A 22,145-nucleotide genomic window follows, 5' to 3' on the forward strand; every position below is an offset into this window, starting at 1 on the left:
TATTTGCACATATTTTGGATTGTTATATGCCTCATGAAATCATGTTTTGAATTTCAAATACAAGTTCAGATATATGCTTAACATCAATAAGCTTGGGATTCATGGTGCTCTTAGAACCGAGAGAAGAAAAAAATTATAACACCTTTGTTTTTACAAGAATTTGAGTTTGGAATATTAGTGTTTCTCTCTGTAATGTAATCAGGCCCAGCTCATACCTCCACCTAGCAAAGAAATAGGGTTATTGGGTTGCACTGCACAAATTAATAGGCATACAATAATAGATTGGTCTATGAATATTAATGTTGTTCATTCTCTAGTGGTTAGCTAGTGGGCCTACCATTTTCAGAAGAAACCTAAGTTCAATCCCTCCCACAAAGCTTAATTGTTATTAAAAACTCTATTTTGTTAATTTTAATTTCCACACACTTTATGAATAATTTAAGAGCCAATATTTACATAGCAAGCTTGTGGCACGTACTAGTGGTAGGCACGTTAGTGCTCAACTCGAGTCGAACCAAGCACACTTAGCAAAAACATTTTACATTTAGAAAAGTGTAGAGTAGGTTCGGTCTATATATCGCTGATATATTGCGATAAACTCAACTGTTTGGTGATATGTTGACAAATCGTCGATATATCTACAAATATCGCCAATATTTACAGTTGAATATGTCGATGACTATATCATGATATATATCTTTGTTTGATTTTTTGATATATCACGAAATATTGTGATATATTTTGTAATATGGTATGGTTGCAGTTGCCTATGTTAATGTGTGATCGTGATCGTGATCGTGATCGTGAATAAAATGTTAAAATGTAGCTGGGGGGAGAATCATCCAAAGCCCACTTATATTGTATAATATAATACTGACAAGTGGACTTTTTAGAGGAACGAAGGAGCTATGGGCTTACCCAACAGCCCAATTAACTCGGGCTTTGAGCCCATATATAAAACCCCACTTTGACACTTGTTATTTGGGATCTCTTTCCTCACATTCGTTTTCCACACTTGAGTTCCTATGGGCATAAAGGTAACCAATTTCTCTAATCATTTCTTTCTATTACAATATCTTGACACGTGTTAATTCGTGGGTATTGTTTACTTTTCAAATTAAAGGGTCTGACCAAGTTGCTAGCTATACATGCGCCTAATTGCAAAAAAGAGCGGACACTTGAAAGCTATGCTGGTTGTGAAATTGCTATCGATGCTAGCACTATCATTTATCAGTTTCTAGTACGTACATTTACTACTATACCCTTCCCGCAACTTTATTTTACCTACTCAAATGTTTAAAATGTGCGTGTGTTTAGATTGTGGTAGGGAGGAATGGGACACAATTGTTAACTAATGATGCTGGTGAAGTTACAAGGTACGGACCAATAACGAATGGTTTAATGAAAGAATGCGTAACTAGATTATAGACATGTCTAATAGTTTTATGGTTTGTTTTTGATGTAGCCACTTGCAAGGAGTGTTTTCTAGGACGGTTCGTCTTTTGGAAGCTGGATTAAAACCTGTGTAATACATTGTTATTCATTTAAATTTGACTCATTAGTTATTTAGAAGCTCGCCACATTTGTGTTATTTCGTTTGATGCAAATTGCAGGTATGTATTTGATGGGAAGCCGCCGGACATGAAGAAGCAAGAGTTGGCAAAACGGTGCGTTTTCTTTTAGAGTTCACTGTTTGGGTATCTTGGTTATATTGTCATTTTTTACGTGACATGTATATTTTGTTAATCGAACTATACAGGTATCTGAAAAGGATGGACGCAGCTGAAGATTTGGCAGTTGCAATAGAGGTGTGAGCAATGAGAACATAATTATATTTATGACCAAGGTCTTTTTCTAATGTGTTCTGATTTAATATGTTTGTATTGTAGAGCGGAGTTAAAGAAGACATTGAGAAGTACAGTAAACGTACTGTGAAGGTGCGTTTTTGCCTTATGTTTCTATGTCCTATATATGCATATTACTGACGCCATGACATTTATTAGCTCAGTCAATTGACCCCAGATATGTACACAATGCCATGTAGATGATGACGAGTTGGACTTTATATCTAGGTTTATTCTCATATCAGCATGTTGTATAATTCATGAACCTGCAAAACTTTTTGGTCCCAGTGCATCTGCATTGTATACAATTATATTTTGCAATTTGTGTTTGGTTGGTTACTGAGCATTGTACGAAGCTTCTCTTCGTAATCATCTATGGTTGAAGCCAAAACTTAACAAATCAAATACTGGGTAAGTAGATAAAGATGATTTCATCAAAGGTAAATTTCTTCATGGGATGCTGATGTTGGGGATAACACTTGCCACCACTAATCTTTGCATGTTGTGAAAGAGTTAAACCTATTATCTAAAGATGTAATATGTCCGGATACATGAGGAGATTTACATAATCTCTTTATGGGCTCCCCCTGTTTAGATGCATATAAGTGTACTTCGTGATGATGAGTGTAGCAAGTTACTGTTGCACCAGCACAGGAGGTACAACTTGAGCAAGTCGATCAAGTCCTTCACAAGGAAACTAGTAGCTCAGAATTTTTTTGGGATGCAGTACCTGACCTACAACCTTGGGTTAGTGATGTTAGTGACACTAATAGTCAGGGGACAACAAGTACCGAACATGATGAAGTAGCACACAGCCCTGTTAACAATGAGCACAGAGAAAACTCAGACATTGGACTTCAAGCAAATTTGGTGTCTCTAACTAGAATTGCTGAAATTCCTATTGATCAAGCTCAAGTAACACTGACCAAGTAAATGGTGATGCCAAAGCTGTTTTTCCAAATAGAGCTGAGATTGAAGCTGTTCAGATTCTTCAGGTTAAGTGGGCATATCTTGTGGAAGAGGAAGAGCAAGATGAACTGCAGACCGATAAAAATGCATGGGAGGTGCAAAAAAGAAAAAGTGAAAGGCCAAAGAAAAACACTTTGAACCAGTGTAGTGCTCCAGCACAAAACAGGTGATCCACCTACCACTAGATCAAGTTTTGAGGTACTAACCCCCCCCCCCTATGTCTTTAATGAGATTTTTTTTTTCTGGAACTTAAGGGTGTTAGAAACACTGAGACTTGCTCAAGACTCAGTGGTTTGACTATAGTTAATAAGGCACAAGTGGTCTGCATTGCTGAATCTAAAGTGAAACCTATGAGTGATTTTGCATATAAGCTGGGACTTAACAGTTTTAATATGAACCTTTTGCATTCTGATGATACAAATAGACTGGGAAATATTCTGATGTTCCGGAGAATTGGGTTACAAGTTCTGCTAGTGCCCATGACTGATCAGCACATTACTACTGTAGTGAAGAACCAGCTCATATCTGTTGTTCATGCAAGTTGCCAGCAGGCACAGAGAAGACTACTTTGGGAAGACCTAGAGAACACTAATAGCCAAAACATACCATGGCTATAATGGGAGACTTTGATGCCATTCCGAAGGTTGATGAAAAGAACAGCATAAGACCTGCAAGTAATACATCTATCTCATACTTTGCCAACTGGGTGGATAACTGCTTACTCGTTTACAGCCCTCATACTGGACTCAAGTACACATGGTGCAATAACCAGATGGAAGGAGAGTGCTTACAAAGATAGATAGAGCCTTTTACAGTTTTACAATCGAGCATGGAATATAAAAACACTTTTCGGTGCAAGAGGTAGACATCCAATTTTTTTTTTGTTGACTCATGATTTGGTCTAGCAGAAAAAATGGTGAATGAAATGATAATTGAAAGATTTGGGGGGCAATATGTGGTTCAAGGTAGACATCACTCAAGTTTGATACCCGTTCACGGGAATTCTTACTTGCAGTCTTGAAGCAATTTGGGTTTGATGATATCTGGTGCCGGTGGGTCATGAGCATTATTAGTAGTGCACACATTTCTGTTTTGGTCCAACCCTGTGGTTAACTGGTTACTTTAAATTAGGGAGCGGGACCAGGCAAGGTGACCCAATGCCACAAATGCTTTGTTGCACTAGCCGAGGAGGTTCTTAACAGGGGACTCACATTTCTAAGAACCAGCGATAAGATAAACCGTATGTGTAGCTTTAATGGGACTCCTGGACCCTTTCATCTATTATTGGCAGATGACGTCTATATTTTTGCAAATGGTCATATTAGAGGGCTAAGGAATCTAGCTGATTTGCTGAGAAGATATCAAGATGCGTCAGGTCAAGATATAAACAAAGGAAAGAGCAAGCTCTTCATGGGATGCATCCCTTTGACCATGCAACAATGCATACAAGACTTATTTGGTATGACACTAGGCTCACTTCCAGTTAAATACCTATTCCCCTGGCCTAAATGAATGTCGTCTCTGGTTTTTTAATTCTTCCACACTCCTTTGTCATTGTACATACAGCTTGAGTGTCAATCACCGGTTAATATGTTCAAAATTTGAAATATTCCTGTTATCAAGGACAGAAGATCAACTCAAATGCTTAATGGGTGTATTTTCTGTATGCAAATAATGTTTATCTTGTATTTCTGTCTGCTTGTTGAGATATGATGATTGCTGACCATGGGATTACCTGTTTTCAAAGTGATAATCTCATGAAAATAATTGTGCATGTCTTTTTTGTTTCTTGCAGGTGACAAGGAAACATAATGAGGACTGCAAAAAGCTTTTAAGACTAATGGGAGTGCCTGTAATCGAGGTAATTATTTTCTTTGTTACGTAGCCTCTTGAAGGTACAAGGGGTAAGCCTTGAGGCACAAGAGGCTTGACCCTTAGCACTTCCAGTTAAGCCACAGTTTCTATGGGGATAATTTTTCATATTTATGGGTTTTCTCTTACTTTTTTGTCTTAAATACTTTTGTTATAGTTTCCACGGACAAAAGTGACCTAAAGACTTTTGGTTGAACACTTAAAACTCATTTTGTTGAAATGTGCCTTTTAGATATCAACTCTAAACTTCCCAGCTCATTCGAAATTAAGATTTTCTGCTCATTTTCCATATTTTGTTCATGTGACAATCTCTACCTGTACTTTCCAAAATTCAAAACATCTCTTAAAGGTTTTTGTCTTTGAAGAAGTTGTGAGGGTCATGTGACAATCTCTACCTCTCCTGGTCTCTCTATTAAACTTGAGCAGCTCACTTGCAATCTTCTTCAACTCTTATGCCTTTTTCCTAAGAAGTATTTTTGTTTGTGTTATTTATTCGAATTATGGTAAATGTGTGGTTGGATCATTCATATACATTTGATAAGTATGTAAAGTTTGATTTCTTCATTTTGTGTAGTGTGGGTGTGTGTGACTATGTATGTGGTGAATTAAAATTCCAAAAGTATGTGTTAAAAATAAGTATGTCGTGAAAAATGAAAAATTAGTATGTAAGAATACTACAAATGACTTCTCAAAATTGTACTCATGGTGCATGCAAATGAAATGTATGAACCTCTACATTGAAATGTATAGTAGAAAAAAGTAGCAAATCAAAAAATTCAAAATTAAGTATAGAAAAATCTCAAAAATTTTGTAGAAAAATCAGAAAGAAGTGAAGAAAAAAATAAAAAGGAGCAAAAGAAAAAAGGAAACTAAAAGTTAAGGCAAAAATTGGAAAAAAGAAAAACAAACAACCTATGGACTTCATTCAAAAAACAACTTATGAACCACCAAGACCAATAACATTGACTCAAGATGGTTATCACATTGACGTGTTTTGGGTCCAATTAGTTGAGGTTGAGAAGTTTAGGACTACGAGTCTTTGACACTCAATTTTATCTTTACATGGTGATGCATAGCCACATCCTCACCAAGTTGCTTTTCATCCTCATATAGATTCTTATATGAGTAAGATATTAGCAAAAAAAGAAACATGCCTAGCACCTAGCCAGTCTAGGCGCCGTCGAGAAGGTCTAGGTGCTAGGCTGTCTCTAACTGCCTGATTACCACCTAGCATTTGTTTAGAGCATTGGTTGAGATTAAGCTTCATGCATGTAGCTTTTTCAAAGAGCTTCAATATAACAAGTTGAATTTTAGTCTTGGCCGGCTCTGCAAAAGATTATAACATCATCTGAAAAGAGCAAAAGCGAGTTATAAGATTTTCATTTTTGTTTTTGTTTTTGTTTTTGTTTTTGCATTTTGGATGGTTTAAAAGTCCTTCCTCTTTGAGCAAATAGCTCAGAACCTCGAAGTCCCACACTGCCCCAATCCTTTCCTCCCTTTATGTAGCCTTCATGTCGATCATGTTAAACAGCAAGTATTGTGTGGCTCTAGTATACATACATTCATACAGCGATTTCGTGGGGTATTTCATTAAAGAGGAATCACATTTTGAAGGCATCACAACACCGATGGAGAAAGTTGTGTTGGCCATCAAAGCACCTTTTTTTCTGGTCAAAGGTGCACAGTTTTTTTTTATCGGTAAAATTAGGACATATATATTGATAAAAGAAAAACAATTACAAAAAGGATGAGATATCCAAACTACAAATAAAAAAAAACAAAAAAGATCATTCCGTAGGTTCCACATCTCGAAACATAGAAAGGTGCACAGTGAGACCCGAGACATACCATTTGATGCGTTTGTGTATAATTGGGAGTCCATTATGAGATGATTGGACTTGCTTTTTTTTTTTATGTTTTTCTTCATCTTCTTATGCATCTGTAATGTAGGATATCTCCTCCTATTGTATCCTTGTTCTCATATATACTAATAAAACTATACTTAACCGATACAAATAATTTTGAATCTTTGAGGAAACTTGACTAGTCTTTACCATTCGAAGCATTGCTTGCTAACTGAATATGCCAAATTCTTTCTTGATGTCAATTTTTAGTAAGCATCTTGGTGAGACATGCTTCCTATTAAATCCTCTGATCAATTCATTATCTATTAAGAGATTGTCTTGGATGCTCCTTGCAGGGATGAATACAGCTTGAGAATTAGAAACTAACTTAATCATTACACCTTTCATTCTAACAGTGATAATCTTGGCAACACATGTATAAAGATTATTGCAACATGCTATTGGTCTGAGAAATGTTCAGCCTTTGTAGGGTTCTGCTTCTTTGGGACTAGGCAAAGGGAGGTAGAGTGAGTTGATTCCTTTTGGTACTATGGAGTTGATAGTTTATATTTGATAGCCTGAACCAGTATATAGCCCACTCTGTTCTGCTTAAACTTGAAAAGTACCCATCTGGCCCAGGAGACTTGGTGTCTTCTACATAAGAAAGTGTTATTCTCATTTCATAATCTGATCAACTCTGATTAGGTCCTCCTTTTAATCTTTTGTGTACTTCCTGCTTTAGTTCGTGATATCTGAGAGTCTTGCCGTAAAGGATATTCATAAGTTCACAGTATTCGATAAATTTTTGAGCTATCAGTTTAAAGTCTCTCCTAGCCTCACTTGCTTCCTCTTGTAAGAGCCTATAGAAATTATACCTTTCATTCTTTTATGGGTTATGAAAATATAGTGGAGCCGTTGACATTCACTTCTCTCTTTTAAATCCAGACACTATTTTGCAAGAATTATATAGGTCAATCTAGTTTCTCTTTCTAAGGATGCACGGTTTGTATGAAAGAATGTGTTATGAAGCTTGGGTTGGAGATCATGAAGTTTCTTTCTGTTGAGATTTATAATCCCATATGAGGCATCTACAACCTTGCATAGTAACAGGCAAATCCTGGGGCCTCTCCGCTTATTTAATGCAGTTTCAGAGTGAAGGTTTGAGAAGAGGGAGACTTTTGACCAGTTGTTTAGTCTAAGTATAAGAGGTTTATAGGGTTTCCTTGAATAGTTGTGAACCTATGTAACATGGACACGCCATGTTTCAAAAATAATCTGTGTCAGATGCGTATCCACGTGTAAGGGTGGAATTCGAGCAGAGCGGCTCGGGCTCAACTCGTTTAGCTTGGCTCGAGCTCGCTCGTTTAACTATATGAGCCAAGCTCGAGCTCAAATTAAAGCCCGTGTAACAAATGAGCTTGATGAAGCTCGGCTCATTTAGCTCAAATAGCATATTTGTAGTGTAAAATAACCGAGTCACTCGGGCTCGACTCGTTTAAGCTTGGCTAGCTTGCTCGTTTAACTATATGAGCCGAGCTTGAGCTCAATTTAAAACTCGTGTAATTAAGGAGCCAAGCTTGAGCACGGTAAAGCTCGGCTTGTTTAGCTTGAATTCCACCCTTACACGTGGAGTCGTCGACACCACGTGTCCGTGTCGGACACAAATCACACAATTAGGATATGTATTGTATGTGATATATCTAAATTTTTTATATTTCGCCGTGTGTTAGACACTTTGTATCCGTGTCAGATACGGACGCACTTATATAGATTGTAGTGGTGGAAGCAACACTTAATCGAAATCTACACTTTATAGAACCCTAAAAGTCTCAGCTTCATTGATAATCACTCAATAGTTCATAAACACAAACACAACTAAAACAACTGACTAAAACCCTAACCGTAAGCCCTTATTTATAACAACCTTAAAAACAATAAACCAATAGTAACACGCCATGTGGGCAACAACCAAAATAGAATAACTAAACTAGTGGACTCTCAACCCATTGGGCTTGAACTTGAGCTATAGGCGCACACCTATAATATGAGAAGAAAACATGGGCGCACGCCTATATCTTCAAAACAATGAGCTAACAATCTACATCACACACCTATCCGTGTCAATGTAACTTAGTTGGGAACATATTAAATCAAGTCAGCAAAACTATGGTGAAAGAAGAACCAATGATTGCTGAATCTAAAGGGGGAGAGGCCTTATAAGCTTCATGCCGCAGAATGATGATTGGTGTGCAGTCTGAGATGTTTTGGGCAAGAACTCTGTTGCTGAGAAGGCAAAAGACTAGTCCAGGGAGCATTCACCTGGCAAAAATCTATTTTAGACGTTTTCCTGTTTGTGCCGTTAGAGTTGTTAGCGCATGTGTAAATAGAACCTGCTACTTTAAGAGCAAATAAACCCGAGTAGGCCACATAGTTCATAAAGGTCAGCTCTTCTCTTGGATGAGTTGGCTCACTTCCTTTTTCATAAGAAACCGTAGGGACATTTAAAGTCTCCGGTCACACACAAAAGTTCCACAAACGAGTCTACTAAAAGAGTTGATGTCGCTTCAAAGTTTATCTCTGGTTCTTAGCATTAGAAGTATTTGCAGCTTGAAATAATGTAACTTCATAAAGTGAGCGATCCCAAAAGACCCAGATTCTACCACATGGATTGTGATAATATTTAACAATGTACTCCCTGTTTCCACTAGCTTCCTTATGGAATCAAAGTTTTTAAGTCTGACTTTGGTCTCCAAAAGTCGTAGGATTCCCACTGTATTAGTATCTTTATGCTTTTGGGTCTTGAGAGACTGTTTGGTAATGCTGTGCTTCATTAAAGTAGGTGACGAGGTAACTTGACTAATCAAAAATCATGTTTTTCTTATTTCTTCCTTTTGTTCTATTAGAATTTCACTGTTTGAAACTTTGTTGTTATTCTTTCCTTTTTCTCAAGGCATTTTTCCATGAAAGGTTAGGCCTCACGCCTCAAGGCTTAAGCTTTTGCGCTTAAATGTGACAAAATCCTAGGTTGTTCCTCTTGTTTTGCCCTTATAAAGATGCACACATACTTATGTACACATGCATGACTAAGTTTAATTGTATATATGCCCTTATCCTCAATTTGCTCTACTAGTTTTCTCCTTGGTTTGTGTATGGTAGTTCACTTTAAGTTTTACTGTCTTAATATTTTAGGCTTTGTCTGAAGCAGAGGCAGAATGTGCGGTACTATGCAAAACAGGAAAGGCATGTGTTATATGTTTCTCATGATTTTATCTTTTGATCATTGGTTGCAGTTTATGAAAGATTTTGTCTCTTTAGGTTTATGCTGTGGCTGCTGAAGACATGGATACCTTAACTTTTGGAGCTCCCTTGTTTCTTCGCCAGTTGAGTGGTAGCTCAGGAAAAGTCTTAGTGGTGGAATATGAAGTTGCAAAGGTGCACAAGAACTTTTGAAAAGTTTTTCATATATGCTGAAGCTTGGATTTACTTGGATGTTTTCTTTCAGATTTTGGAGGAGCTAAAGTTGACCATGGATCAGTTTATCGATTTATGTGTTCTTTGTGGGTGCGACTATTGCGAAAGCATACGAGGTAGTATGGACACTTTATGCTTATCTTTTTTTTTTATCCTTAAAAGTTTAATTCCATTCCCAATTAAAGTGTTACAATCAAGATAGCCACTTAGCAAGGAGCTAAGAATAAATAACTACATTCCCCCATTCCCTCATGAATCCCAATTACTAATACAATAAAAAAAACTCAACCCCCTAAAATTATGCTTACTGTTCAAGGAGATTCATTGCACTTTGTTGTTCTTGTTCTTTTGCAAGCAGAATAGAAACACACACACACACAACCTCAAGTTTTTAGATCCCTAATTGAAAATAATATTTGATGTTGATAATAACCATTTCAGAGTGATTTTCAAGTTATGCTACTAAAGACAGGTTGAGTGGTCTAACTCAAGAGCGATACGTTTTACCTGGGGTCAGCCATCCTTCTAAGATCACAACGCCTTAAGGGGCCACTAACCATCCCTGGTATGTGGGGTAAACAACATCCTCAAGTCTCAATCTTGATCAAATTGAATACTATGGCATCTTGATATGCAAGTCTGCCTCCATAGTTGACAGAAACGTTGAAAGATGATGAACAAAATACTGAAATTATGACACATTTGGACTTCTGACTAAACATAGACTAACTTAACTCTTCGACATGGTATCTGCTGACATTGAATCATGTAAAAAATTCATGCATCAGGTATTGGGGGACAAACTGCTCTAAAACTTGTTCGCAGATATGGCTCTATAGAGAACATAGTGAAGAATATAAGCAAAGTCAGGTGTGGTTCATCCTCTGACACAAAGCTTTATATTTTTTATTTGCTTTCATTTTCTTGTATAGTATATTTTTTCTTCAACACTATCTCTTTTGGAATGATACTTTTGTAAAAAGTGGGTATCAAATTTTAGGGTTTGGAAACCGAGATTGCATAATTAGTATTTATTAAATGAAGTATGATCATAGTCTCGGGGTTATGATGAATAAGGTGTAATTAAAAAAATGTGAGGGGCGAAAAGGGGTGAAAAATAACTTGCATGTGTGGACGAGAAAATTCGTGTATTTGCGGGTGAGAGAGATATTGCTATACTCGTCTTCATACTGATATCTATCTGGTTTTTATTTAAAACAACTAATTTTAATAATATTTCCACCATCAACTAAAGTCATCGTACCAACAATTAGGTTATCAAGTTTTTCAGGTGTTTTTAAAGTATCATCCATATTTTGGTTGTTTCAATTGTTTTGAACGAGTTCATGTTTTGTTCAACCATGACCATCAACAACTTGTTCAATCTTCTTTTAATTGTTTTCTCGTGTTCAATGTTTTCCAGTCCAAGTCTGAGTTAAATCTTTCTTAGCCACTTCTTGAGCCTCCATCGTTCTTTACTTTCAATATCTCTTCATCCTTGCATTACGGGTCTCCAACTCACCTCTGTCAGGTTTTGACTTTTGAGAAGTTTACCAACATCTTTCTTTTTATGTAAATATACTGGTTGGTTTAGTTAACTGAACTCAAAATCTATATGATTTTTGAAGAGATACGAAACCAAGTGGATTTTACTTACAAACTTTGGGTCAATAACTCTCCGTTTTACAAGTATGATTTCAAATCTTTTATGGGATTGGCTTGGATAAGTTATCTTAAGAAAAAAACATTTTCTTTGTACGTTTGGGATTAACTGTTCTAGATGCTTCCAATGATGCATTAGAGGCTATGTTACATGGACACGCCATATTTCAATAATAATATGTCGGATATGTATCCACGTGTCCGTGTTAGACACACACAGACACATGTTGTATGTGATATACCTCGTTTTTATATATATATATTTCGCCGTGTCAGACACTCCCTATCCGTGTCAGATACGGATGCACGTATCCATGTCAATGTAACTTAGATTAAAAGACTATATAGCTTTAGGGGAATTGGGGCCATAATATTTTTGGTAGACCTTTTGAATAAGATTGAAGGGATGTTCGGAGTGCCTTATTTTGAATTTATTTCCAAGTGGAACATGCACTCGCCTATTGGTTTTGTTTTCATTATGAAATATCTATGTTACATGGACACGCCATATTTCAAAAATAATCTGTGTCAGATACGTATCCACGTATCCGTGTCAGACACCTGGACACATTGTGTGTGATATACCTTAAATTTTTATATTTCATTGTCAAGCACTCCGTATCCATGTTAATGTGACTTAGTTTTCATATATATCACCTAGCAAGTAGTTGAAAAGAATAAATACTTATGTGTTTTGATACATGGTTTTGCTTGCGGCTATTCGAAAGGAAATCTCCTCAATAGCAAAATCTGTTACATTTTCTTGAAAAGCTTATTAAGACACTACTACAGTCACAAGGCAATTTTTGTCTTTCATCTGTCAGTCATGATGTGGGATATCTGACATCGTACTTGTTGTGGTAATTTCCTATTGACAAAATTCATCAGTTTTTGTATGTCGCTTATATTGTTGAGCAGGTACCAGATACCTGAAAATTGGCCATACCAAGAAGCTAGATATCTTTTTAAGGAGCCCGCAGTATCCACTGACGACCTGAAGGCTGAGATTGAGTGGACTACGCCAGATGAGGAGGTGAAGGCTTTTAGTTTTGGTGTGCATATAAGTCTAACTGCTGCTTTTTACGTGTTTATTTTTTTCTTACATTTACGTTGATTATATGCTCCACACCCCCAAAATATTTTCAGCTGCTCATAAACTTCCTGGTGAATGAAAATGGGTTCAATCATTATCGAGTCACAAAGGTATGCCATGTTCTATTTTACATTTCCTATGCAAACTTTTGAAGGTTACATCACCTTCATAAGATGGACATTCCTATGATACCATTGGCATTGATTTTCCTACTTTGTGAACATATAGGCCATAGAAAATATCAAAGCAGCACAGAACAAGTACTCCCATGGGCCGTAAGTATTATCAAATAATGAGCATGTTTGAGTCATTAGCTCTCATAAGGTTTATGATACTTTTACTTACAGGTTGCAATCTATCTTTCAGCCAGTGGTGAGCAGAGCATTGCCCCTTAAAATTAAGGCATGTGTTTTTATTAAACAATTGTAAATTTGTTTATATCCATCATCAACAGGCTTTCTCTTAAACGGACTGTCCGTTTACGGACATGTTATATAATGTCTTGCGCAGCTTATATAATGTCTTGCACAACTTATATAGTGTCATATATAAGCATAAATTAAAAAGTTAATAAGCGTAAATTAAAAAAGTTTTTCAAGACACTATATAAACTATTCACGACACTATATAAGCTGTTCAAGACACATGTCCATTAACGGACTAGTCCGTTTAAGAGAAAGCCTGCCATCATCAATTAGAAATATGAAGTGTTGCTACTATATAATTTTGTGGGGACTCCTTATAAGTTTAAATACATCAATAATTCCTTAGGTGCACTGGTTGACAGGAAACCAAATGCATACTTGGAGCCCACCGGCCATTTATCACCCCTAAGAATTTATCTCTGCAAGTTTCTGCTCACTTGAGGCTGAAGGTCTTTGGCTGCTCCGTCCTTGCCAACTTTGGATACGGGTTCCAAGCTCTCAGGGCCATTCGTAAGAGGTGTTTGCTTCAGTGCCTAAAACAAAATTGTTGGTGAGTTTTCAGCACAAAATAATGGCTATTCAATAATACGATGAATTTTTGCTAGATTGTTTTCCGCATGAGATTCCTGTAACTTTTGAAAGCATAAAATTCAGTGTTATCGTTCATTGTTGGCTAACTTATAGTATTAGGATTTATAAAAAAATGGATGTGCTGGGATGTTTATTACAAATTCAATGTTATTGTTAGTTGTTCGCCGACTTATGGCCGCTTTGGGAGCTCCCATTTTGGGTGGGAGAGTGAGGATATTTGTACCACTCTCCCTTTTCAGACTGGGGTTTTGGGGGGTATTATGAACAGTAATCATGTCTTTAAGAGAGGTATTAGATATAAAATGGGTGTGGGTGGAAAGATTTTGTGTAGGGACGATCCTTGGTTGGAGGAAGGCCTCTGAGGGAGGAGTATGAACAGTGTTTAACATGTCAGAACTTGATGGGCGTACCGATTTCTGAATGCATTATCAGTTCTTATGGTATACATCCCTGGAATCTTGGTATTCATAGAGCTTTTGATGATTGAATCATCAATGGGTTAGCTTCTCTTACAGCTAGACTTGAAAGTGTTAACCTAATTACTCTTTCTATTGCATCCTTTGTTCTTGGTTCCGATCTACTGGTGGTGTTATTCGTATCCTTGCTTTTCGGGTTCCAGAACTTGGGATTCAATGGTTGTGACCAGAATTGCTTTCTTATCAACAAAACAAAAGGAAAATTTGTCCAAACCCTCCACTTTTGAATAAACCCCCCACATTTGTAAACATCACGATTTCCCCCCGTTTCGTCTGATTTCCATCCAAGTTCCGTTGGTATTTCACCTAATACCAAAATTACCCCTGAACCAAGGATATAACGGATATTTAACAACTCTTTTTTAAGTGTAAATAAGAAAAGGACTTAGAATTACAGGCCACAAGATGGGTTTTAATCCAAGGACTTAGAGTTAGCCAACATGGCAAGTCAAAACAATTCTTTGTTGGGCTTTACCATTAATCCAAAGCCGAGCCAGCAGAGAATATCAAAATTTGCATTTCACAAGCGTGTCTTCCTTTTCATCCCCTCGTCTTCTTTTTATGGTTTTAGGACCCACAACAGATTTCATCGGTAAAGAGATATTCAATTCAGATTCGGTTTGAAGATGAAGTGACGAACTATTCATCATCATTACATTTCCTAGCCTATTTCTTATTCAATTGATTATTTCTTTCAGTCTCTTCCTTACACCACACAAATTCCGATATCCTCATAATCCAACCCCCATATGGTGAAATGAATTGCATTTTGTTACAAGCAAAACCACATACATTTTTTTTCTTTCTTTGTGAGTTTATTTGTTTGGTGTGACTTATGTTTTCACGAGACATTAAAGTAATCTTTGAGTTTCAGTGAAGTTTTAATGGCGAGTTCTATTTCTATAGGCTTGAAAGAAACATGGGTTCTCATTGGGACTTGGGTTTTATTTGTGTGATGATTTTGTTATAGATGATGGTAATACTGATGGATTTGTTAGAAACGGTGTATAATCAAGTGAGGAGTATAAGAAAAAGTGAGAAGGCGAGAAGAAAAAGAAGAAGACTGGACTGTTTTGATACACTTGGCGCAGCTTGAGCTTAAGAGAAAATAAACAAAGACTTGTTTTTGACTTGCTATGCTAGTAGCTATAATGAGATAAAAGGGTACTTTTGGTATTAGGTGAAATACCAACGGAACTTGGATGGAAGTCAAACGGAGCGGGGGGGGGGGGGGAATCGTGATGTTTACAAATGTGGGGGGTTTATTCAAAAGTGGTGACAAAAGTGGGGGGTTTGGACAAATTTCCTCCAAAACAAAGGATTGCTTTCTTTGTGTGGTGTGCAGCACTTGAGTGGATTCTTACCACTGCTGTCCTTAGAAAAAGGAAGTTTAGGGGAATCTTTCATATTTGTGTCCGTTGTGCTCTATAGTCTGTTAAACATGTACTTTTGTGTTCTCCTTTCTCCTTTCTCTTGGTGAGTTTGGTCTTATTTCCATGGAGAATCTGTGTTGTCTTGGGTAAGTCCTAATAGGGTGGTCGAGATCCGTAATAATTGGCAAACATGGCCATTTTCTTCTAGAAGCACTTATGTGGGTTATATGGCTAGAACATAACAGAAGACATTTTAAGGTTAAAGCATCTTGCCTCCAGAGGGTCGTATTAGCTAGAAATGCTCTTCTTTGTTACTGGAGTAAAGTGTTCATGGACCTACGGGGAGCATTCATTTTGAGCATTCTGTTGCTAGATGGGAGAATATATTGTATAGAAATTCTTGATTGGGATGTAGGAGTAGTTTTGGTATTTGTGGCTGTATTTTTATCGTTCCTTTCTCTTGTACTTGTTTCCTCTTGACCTATTTTTCTCTTGATCTACTGAAACCTCACTTTACCTTAAAAAATTAAAGAGATACAATCCCTCCATTTTGCTTGCTCTGTCAGCATCCCACATTCCCACCTATTGTTCTCTGTATAATCTTCTCCTCCAACCTCCCATTCCCCTCTTCCCAAATATACTGTATAACCTTTTTGCCCACTAGTCTTCCCTACTATGTCAACATATCACCCTTCACCTCATCGCCCTTCTCCATATTAGTTCAAATGGCTTCTTGGATTCAATGTGTGTTGAGAAGATCTATTTTGGATTGAAGGTTGTGTACTTGTGTTGATTTTGTCCTAAATCCCCTTTACTATCAAATCAGGGTTTAATTTAGCTGTAATTCATGTATGGTGTTGTTTTTTTGAAGTTGCTTCTGCTTTCAAAACCCATCACAAACCCATTGCAGTGTTCTCTATACTCAATAGCACCCTTCAGTGCAGAAGTATGTTGATTAATCTGGTTACACTGAATTACATCTGGCAGTTTACAGTCTTCTAATTAACTACCGTATCTTGCTCTAGTGTGCGGTTATATATGTTTCATCTTCTTTCACACTGATAGTGATACATGTGTGCAGTGCTTTGTAACATTGGTTTGTTCTTCAATATCAACTATGATGTCGCTGCAGTATAGCAAGTGATACACTCCATCCTTCATGGACCCACAAATTTTCACATTGAATACCAACTTCGGTATGAACGGGTTGCAAGAGTTTTCTTAGGCGTCAAGTATCCTATTAATCCAGGGTAACCTTTCTTTCCACCAACTGGTAGACTATGTGAATATTTGCATTGACAACCACTCTCGACAAGTTAAAAACCACGAGTACTTATTGTGGCATTGGCATGTGAAGGGTTAATCAATTATATGATCCTAGTGGTTTAGTTTGTGAATCACTAATAGGATCATATATGGTAATCTTGATAGTGATCAGAAACAAGTTACCATATCGCAAGGCTTCCTTTGCTTCAAGTGATTCTTTTTTATTGGAGTTACTGATTTTACTATTCTTTTAGTTGCAATACAGAGACATTTTTTATTTTCTTTCCTTTGAGGTTTCAACATGTTTGCAGTTGTCTTCTGTTGACGAGCTTGTATATGGCGGTGGGCCTGCTAAGGGAAGATACTTATGGTACTTGTCTAAAAGTATCATAATATCTACTACATTCAACAAGCTGATCAAAATGCTCAGGCATCGACAGGTTAGAACTAAAGCAGGATCTTTGAGGTTGACATCATTGATATCTTGAGGATCTGAACGTGACATTTAAAATGCAGGATTTTGCTTTTGAACTGGGTAGTTCTTTTGATGTCGAATGTTTGTCATATTCAGCTTCTTAATTTCCGAGGCAGTTAATGAGGAAAAATATTATTGAGTTTTTGACTGGTTAGGGACTTGGGGTGCTTGGGACCAATCCCCAATTTACACGTGTCCCCCAAAAAAGTATCCATCCTCTCATGCACAAAATTTCACCTCCATCGATCTCGAGTAGTCTGTAGTCTGTACATTTTCATCCCTTCCAGAACAGAACTCTCAAAAACGTTTCCATCAGCGAAATCAAAAAGGGTTGAAATCCTGGCAAAACTTGCCCCGCTAAAACTGCAAAGGTCTATCTGAGTGTGCATAATTTTAGCTGTAGAAGCACCTAATAGTAACTTTGACTCTTACCCTGTTCTAGGTAAAATTCTTGGTGGGAATTTCCAAGTCTTCAGCAGCCTTTTTCTTGATCGTATGGCAAGAGTTATTTTCCTTCTAGAGAAAATGTAAATTTCATATCAAGATTTAAGACCCGGTCAATTCTCGACCAAGTCCTTAACTCAAGTATCTTACAAAACCAATGCAAGTCGGAAGATGTATTGACTATATTTCTGAAGAGAATATCGGGTTTATATAGATTGAGTCAGTTGTAAACAGGACGATTGCTATTTAGATTAGTATTTAAGCAACTGCAATTCTAATGCCGCGCGTTTTGGTTGATGCTAAGCTATATCTCTAATGTCTAATCCACAACGATTATTCAACCTTATGTTATATACTTATATCACATAAGAAATTGTTGGGTGCTAGAAATAAAGTAACCGTATTTTTGTGCATAAAGAATCTATCCCCTCGTTTCTCTTTTTAAAGCCCTCTCAGCCCTTCGCTTTAGTGCTGAACTATGGACAAATCGGACGCGGGTCTTGATAAAGCTGAACTATGGACAAATCGGACGCGGGTCTTGTTTTTAGGGAGAGGGAACAAATCTGTCATGTTTAACACATTGCGTATTTGGACGGCTGATTATGTTGTCCGTTTGCTGGGTTCATATGTTATTGATATTCAATCATTAGTCTGTATACTTTTTCCCAGGTCTGAATTTTGTGGCTGCCAGAATTGACTACTTTTACATCTTGGTTTCCTTTTTCTATTCTAATTAGAATTTGAACAATGTGTTTGGTATATAAAGACTTCAAATGGTATTGCCTCGCTTCTCTTCCTTCCGAAATCCAAGTTTATATTAGGGAGGCAGATCTTTTAAGTTTTACACATTGCATTGCTGATCCGTGGTGTGTAGGTTCAGATTTAACCTTTTTTCAAGGCAGAGCTTTGTTAGGTTCTAACTCATAAACACGTTCTCCTCCACCTTTATTCATATGCCAACATTCAGAGATAGGCATATCGATCCTTTTCCATCTGCATATATGGAAAACAATGTATTCCCAGGTACGGTATATTTCCACCTAATTCTGTTGCATATAATGGGATAGATAGCGTGTTTTACATGTAGGCCTATGCAACACTATCATTCAATAGTTGCTGTGTCATATTGATGGTGATGTTAGTGATCTAACCATTTAGCAATGCACTTCACTACGTGCAGATAGTAATCACCTAATAGATGTATATATTCATTAAGTCATCTAGGTGTTGGCTCGTCAAGCAACTGTCGTCGTAATTACAGATATTTGATCGGATATTCTCATTGTAGTTGCACATCAACTAGACAAACGACCAAGTGACCGGTCTCGATCACACAACAACGTCAGCAAGAAGCTAATGCACATGCTGATAATGGTACTGATAGCAGTATGGCACTACCATATCTTATCGTATCTAGCTATACTACGTTCATGGAATAAAATGTAATGCGTTCATATTCCACAATCCACGACTTTGAGAAGAATAAGAACAAATTCTCCCCTCATTAAATTACCTACACGCCAACCACATAACATACTATTACTCTAGTAGTAGGGAATCTAGCTCTCAGACCAATTTGAATTTTGAAGAACTTATCAGCTTTATATAGAAACCGAAAAAGAAAGCTATCTATCTCTTTGGTAGTTGATTTCTAGAACAATATAAAGTTCCAACATACACGCATGTAGTCCTTCTGTCATAACATTCTTTAATACAACCGTGAAGTTGATATTTTAAACAAGTTATCCATAAATGTGGGGGTGTCACAAAAAGCACTGATGAACAAATGGTGACGATGATGGAAAGAGACTAGTAACCAGAAACTAGATGACATAAACAATTTGAAACTGCCCACAATATATAGAAGAATATGCTCACCACCTCAGTTGTTGTAGGTATCGTCCTCTGCAGTGCACTTTTGATTGCAAATGAGGCTCTTTTTGTAATGTATAAATATAGGCCATTTAGGTACTAATAGTGCATTGTGCATTCATTGGAGTTTTGAAGGGAGCCTTTGATTAAGTAATGTGTTATGTTGTTTTTATCTGTGTGTATATATAATATTTATAGTTTTCATGCTCTGTAAATTTGATATATACGTGATTCGTATTGATGGATTTTAACATTGGTTTCTTCATAGAATATCTAATTGTAAGTCCTGTGGTTTCTGTGACAAAAAATTCTCTTCCAGATCATCTACTTATATAAGCTTTGAGCTGATTTCTTCTTTTCCAGTTTACTGTTCTTGTGTTCAATTCTTTTACTCTAACAAATGGGCTTACAAGGTGGTTTAATTTTTCTTTTTTCTTGATTAATATGATTCTATTGTAAGGTTTGTAATAATTAATGGATACCAAACTAAAATGTAAGAAAAGTTAATGGTCATTTTTCTATTTAAGTAAGAACTAAAAAGATCCATTTATGCTTTGCTATTGAATGTTTTACACTTTCTTTCTTCTATATATCTGTTTGTTGCTTCCAGTAAATCATTCTTATTCCTGTGTATTTCATATATGCAATAGTTTATACTTCTACAAATTTCTTCTTATATGCTATCTTTCGACCTCTTCACAGGATATTTTGAAATGGATGTTGTTGGGAGGTTGAACAAAGAATGCATGTATGAGTGCCTGCTCTTCGGTATGTTCTGTACTCCACAAATTTCTTTCTAGTTTCCTTCATAGTATCAGCTGCTTCAATTGAAAGTAAATAGCTAGGACCTTTATTTTACATCTGAATTGTTGTTACAGATATGGATGACACACTGTACCCCATGATCTCAGGTCTAAATTATGCTTGCCGCAAGAACATAGAAGGTATGGTTGTCGAGAACTTGCCTGCAATGAGTTGGGCATATACTAGAATTAGTAATAAGTAAAGTGTGTACATCTAAATCACGACAATTGTTATAGCCTTACTGGCTTTCTGCTGATTTGAGCAAAATGTGAATTGCAGAGTATATGTTGCAACACTTAAGTATTGAAGCAAGTGAAGTTCCCCGGATGTGCTTGGAGCTGTACAAGGAGTATGGAACCACAATGGCTGGTCTAAAGGTGAATATAAATTTAGGAATCATTTTACCAGTTTTTAGTTCATGTATGCACATTATTTTCGTGAACATAAACAAATTATCTTAATTCTTGCAGGCGTTAGGTTATGAGTTCGACAATGATGAATTTCATGCCTTCGTTCATGGAAGATTGCCGTATGAGAGGTTGAAGCCTGATCCAGTGTTAAGGAACCTTTTGCTATCCATGCCTCAACGTAAAATAGTATGTCCAATTGTAAATCAGTTGTAGTTTCTGTTAAGTTGAAATTCATCAACCGGAAACATTCTAATTGTGTATTGTGGGCATACTGAATTGTACAGATCTTTACCAACGCTGACAAAAATCACGCCAATCAAGTTATTAGTAGGTTGGGGTTAGAAGATTGTTTCGAAGGCATTATATGCTTTGAATCTCTCAATCCTCACACTCAATATGAAGATGAAGAATACAAATGTCTGGCTTCCAAAACTACTTCCTCCGAGGATCCAGACTATGATTCTTTCTTCTCTGAAAGTGACGACAGTGTCAAGAATCTGCGATCCACCAAATCACTGATTCTCTGTAAACCCTCTTTGGAAGCCTTTGACGCTGTTATTCAGATATTAGGCGCTGACCCAAAGAAAACGGTAATAAGAGACCCTCGGTTCCAACTTTAAAAGTAGTGTTGTGCTGAATTTTCATTTTTGCAGAGTTCTGATTATGTTTTTGCTATTCACAGATTTTCTTCGATGATAGTACTCGAAACATTGCCAGTGCAAAGGCTGCTGGACTTCATACAGTTGTTGTAAGCACTACATTTTAGTTGCATTTCTCCTCGACTAGTGCCATATATACATACATACCTTTGCTATGACTATTGATCTTTTTCATGGAAACTGGCTATAAATGTGAAATGGTTATAATTGTTTGTCGCCAACCATATGTGACAAAGCCAATAAAGGAAACAAAAAACTCACACATACAATTTGGCCTCGTTTCTTGTATATTTATGTAAGCATCTTGATTCTTGCAGGTAGGAAGCTCAGAACTAATTCCAGGAGCAGATCTCGCTTTGGGTAGCATCCACAATATCAAAGAAGCTTTGCCTGAGATATGGGAAGAAGAAGACCACATGGAGCAAGTTGTTCAGCCCACTGCTGTAGAAACTATAGTCCTTGCTTAAATAGTTATACACTTCTACTCCCCTCTATTGATAAAATTGTAACACAAGCTTCTCTGTTTTCCTGAACAAGTGGGAAGGCTGTCCCATCTTAATATGAATCTAGTTCAATAGAAAGTGGATGATAAATA

General features: G+C 36.9%; 2 protein-coding genes across 25 annotated transcripts; both read left to right on the plus strand.

Annotated features, from left to right (window-relative positions):
- The first annotated feature begins 891 nt into the window (after positions 1 to 891).
- Positions 892 to 20,621, plus strand: LOC147481316 (flap endonuclease 1-like). Of its 22 annotated transcripts, none has more exons than XM_086580517.1 (20): positions 892 to 1,037; positions 1,124 to 1,240; positions 1,318 to 1,376; positions 1,466 to 1,525; positions 1,614 to 1,667; positions 1,760 to 1,808; positions 1,890 to 1,937; positions 4,609 to 4,674; positions 9,719 to 9,769; positions 9,845 to 9,961; positions 10,032 to 10,116; positions 10,789 to 10,870; positions 12,581 to 12,695; positions 12,809 to 12,865; positions 12,984 to 13,030; positions 13,103 to 13,157; positions 13,543 to 13,730; positions 17,198 to 17,326; positions 20,380 to 20,445; positions 20,556 to 20,621. In XM_086580517.1, the coding sequence occupies exons 1-18, from the start codon at positions 1,026 to 1,028 to the stop codon at positions 17,277 to 17,279; spliced, it is 1,344 nt and encodes a 447-aa protein (XP_086436643.1). In that variant the 5' UTR covers positions 892 to 1,025; the 3' UTR covers positions 17,280 to 17,326; positions 20,380 to 20,445; positions 20,556 to 20,621. The 22 variants fall into 22 exon arrangements, with proteins under 22 accessions (XP_086436643.1, XP_086436650.1, XP_086436651.1 ...); XM_086580524.1 differs by lacking the exons at positions 20,380 to 20,445; positions 20,556 to 20,621 and adding exons at positions 16,702 to 16,870; positions 17,804 to 18,083 and having other exon boundaries at positions 13,527 to 13,730; XM_086580525.1 differs by lacking the exons at positions 20,380 to 20,445; positions 20,556 to 20,621 and adding exons at positions 16,702 to 16,870; positions 17,403 to 17,505 and having other exon boundaries at positions 13,527 to 13,730.
- Positions 18,691 to 22,145, plus strand: LOC147481317 (Haloacid dehalogenase-like hydrolase (HAD) superfamily protein). 3 transcript variants are annotated; one of them, XM_086580538.1, is made up of 8 exons: positions 18,691 to 18,828; positions 20,380 to 20,445; positions 20,556 to 20,621; positions 20,761 to 20,858; positions 20,952 to 21,077; positions 21,176 to 21,481; positions 21,574 to 21,639; positions 21,868 to 22,145. In XM_086580538.1, the coding sequence occupies exons 1-8, from the start codon at positions 18,759 to 18,761 to the stop codon at positions 22,015 to 22,017; spliced, it is 948 nt and encodes a 315-aa protein (XP_086436664.1). In that variant the 5' UTR covers positions 18,691 to 18,758; the 3' UTR covers positions 22,018 to 22,145. The 3 variants fall into 3 exon arrangements, with proteins under 3 accessions (XP_086436664.1, XP_086436665.1, XP_086436666.1); XM_086580539.1 differs by lacking the exon at positions 18,691 to 18,828 and adding an exon at positions 19,379 to 19,700; XM_086580540.1 differs by lacking the exon at positions 18,691 to 18,828 and adding an exon at positions 19,754 to 19,827.

This window comes from Coptis chinensis, chromosome 8, assembly GCF_015680905.1.
Source record: "Coptis chinensis isolate HL-2020 chromosome 8, ASM1568090v1, whole genome shotgun sequence".
Classification (NCBI taxonomy): domain Eukaryota; kingdom Viridiplantae; phylum Streptophyta; class Magnoliopsida; order Ranunculales; family Ranunculaceae; genus Coptis; species Coptis chinensis.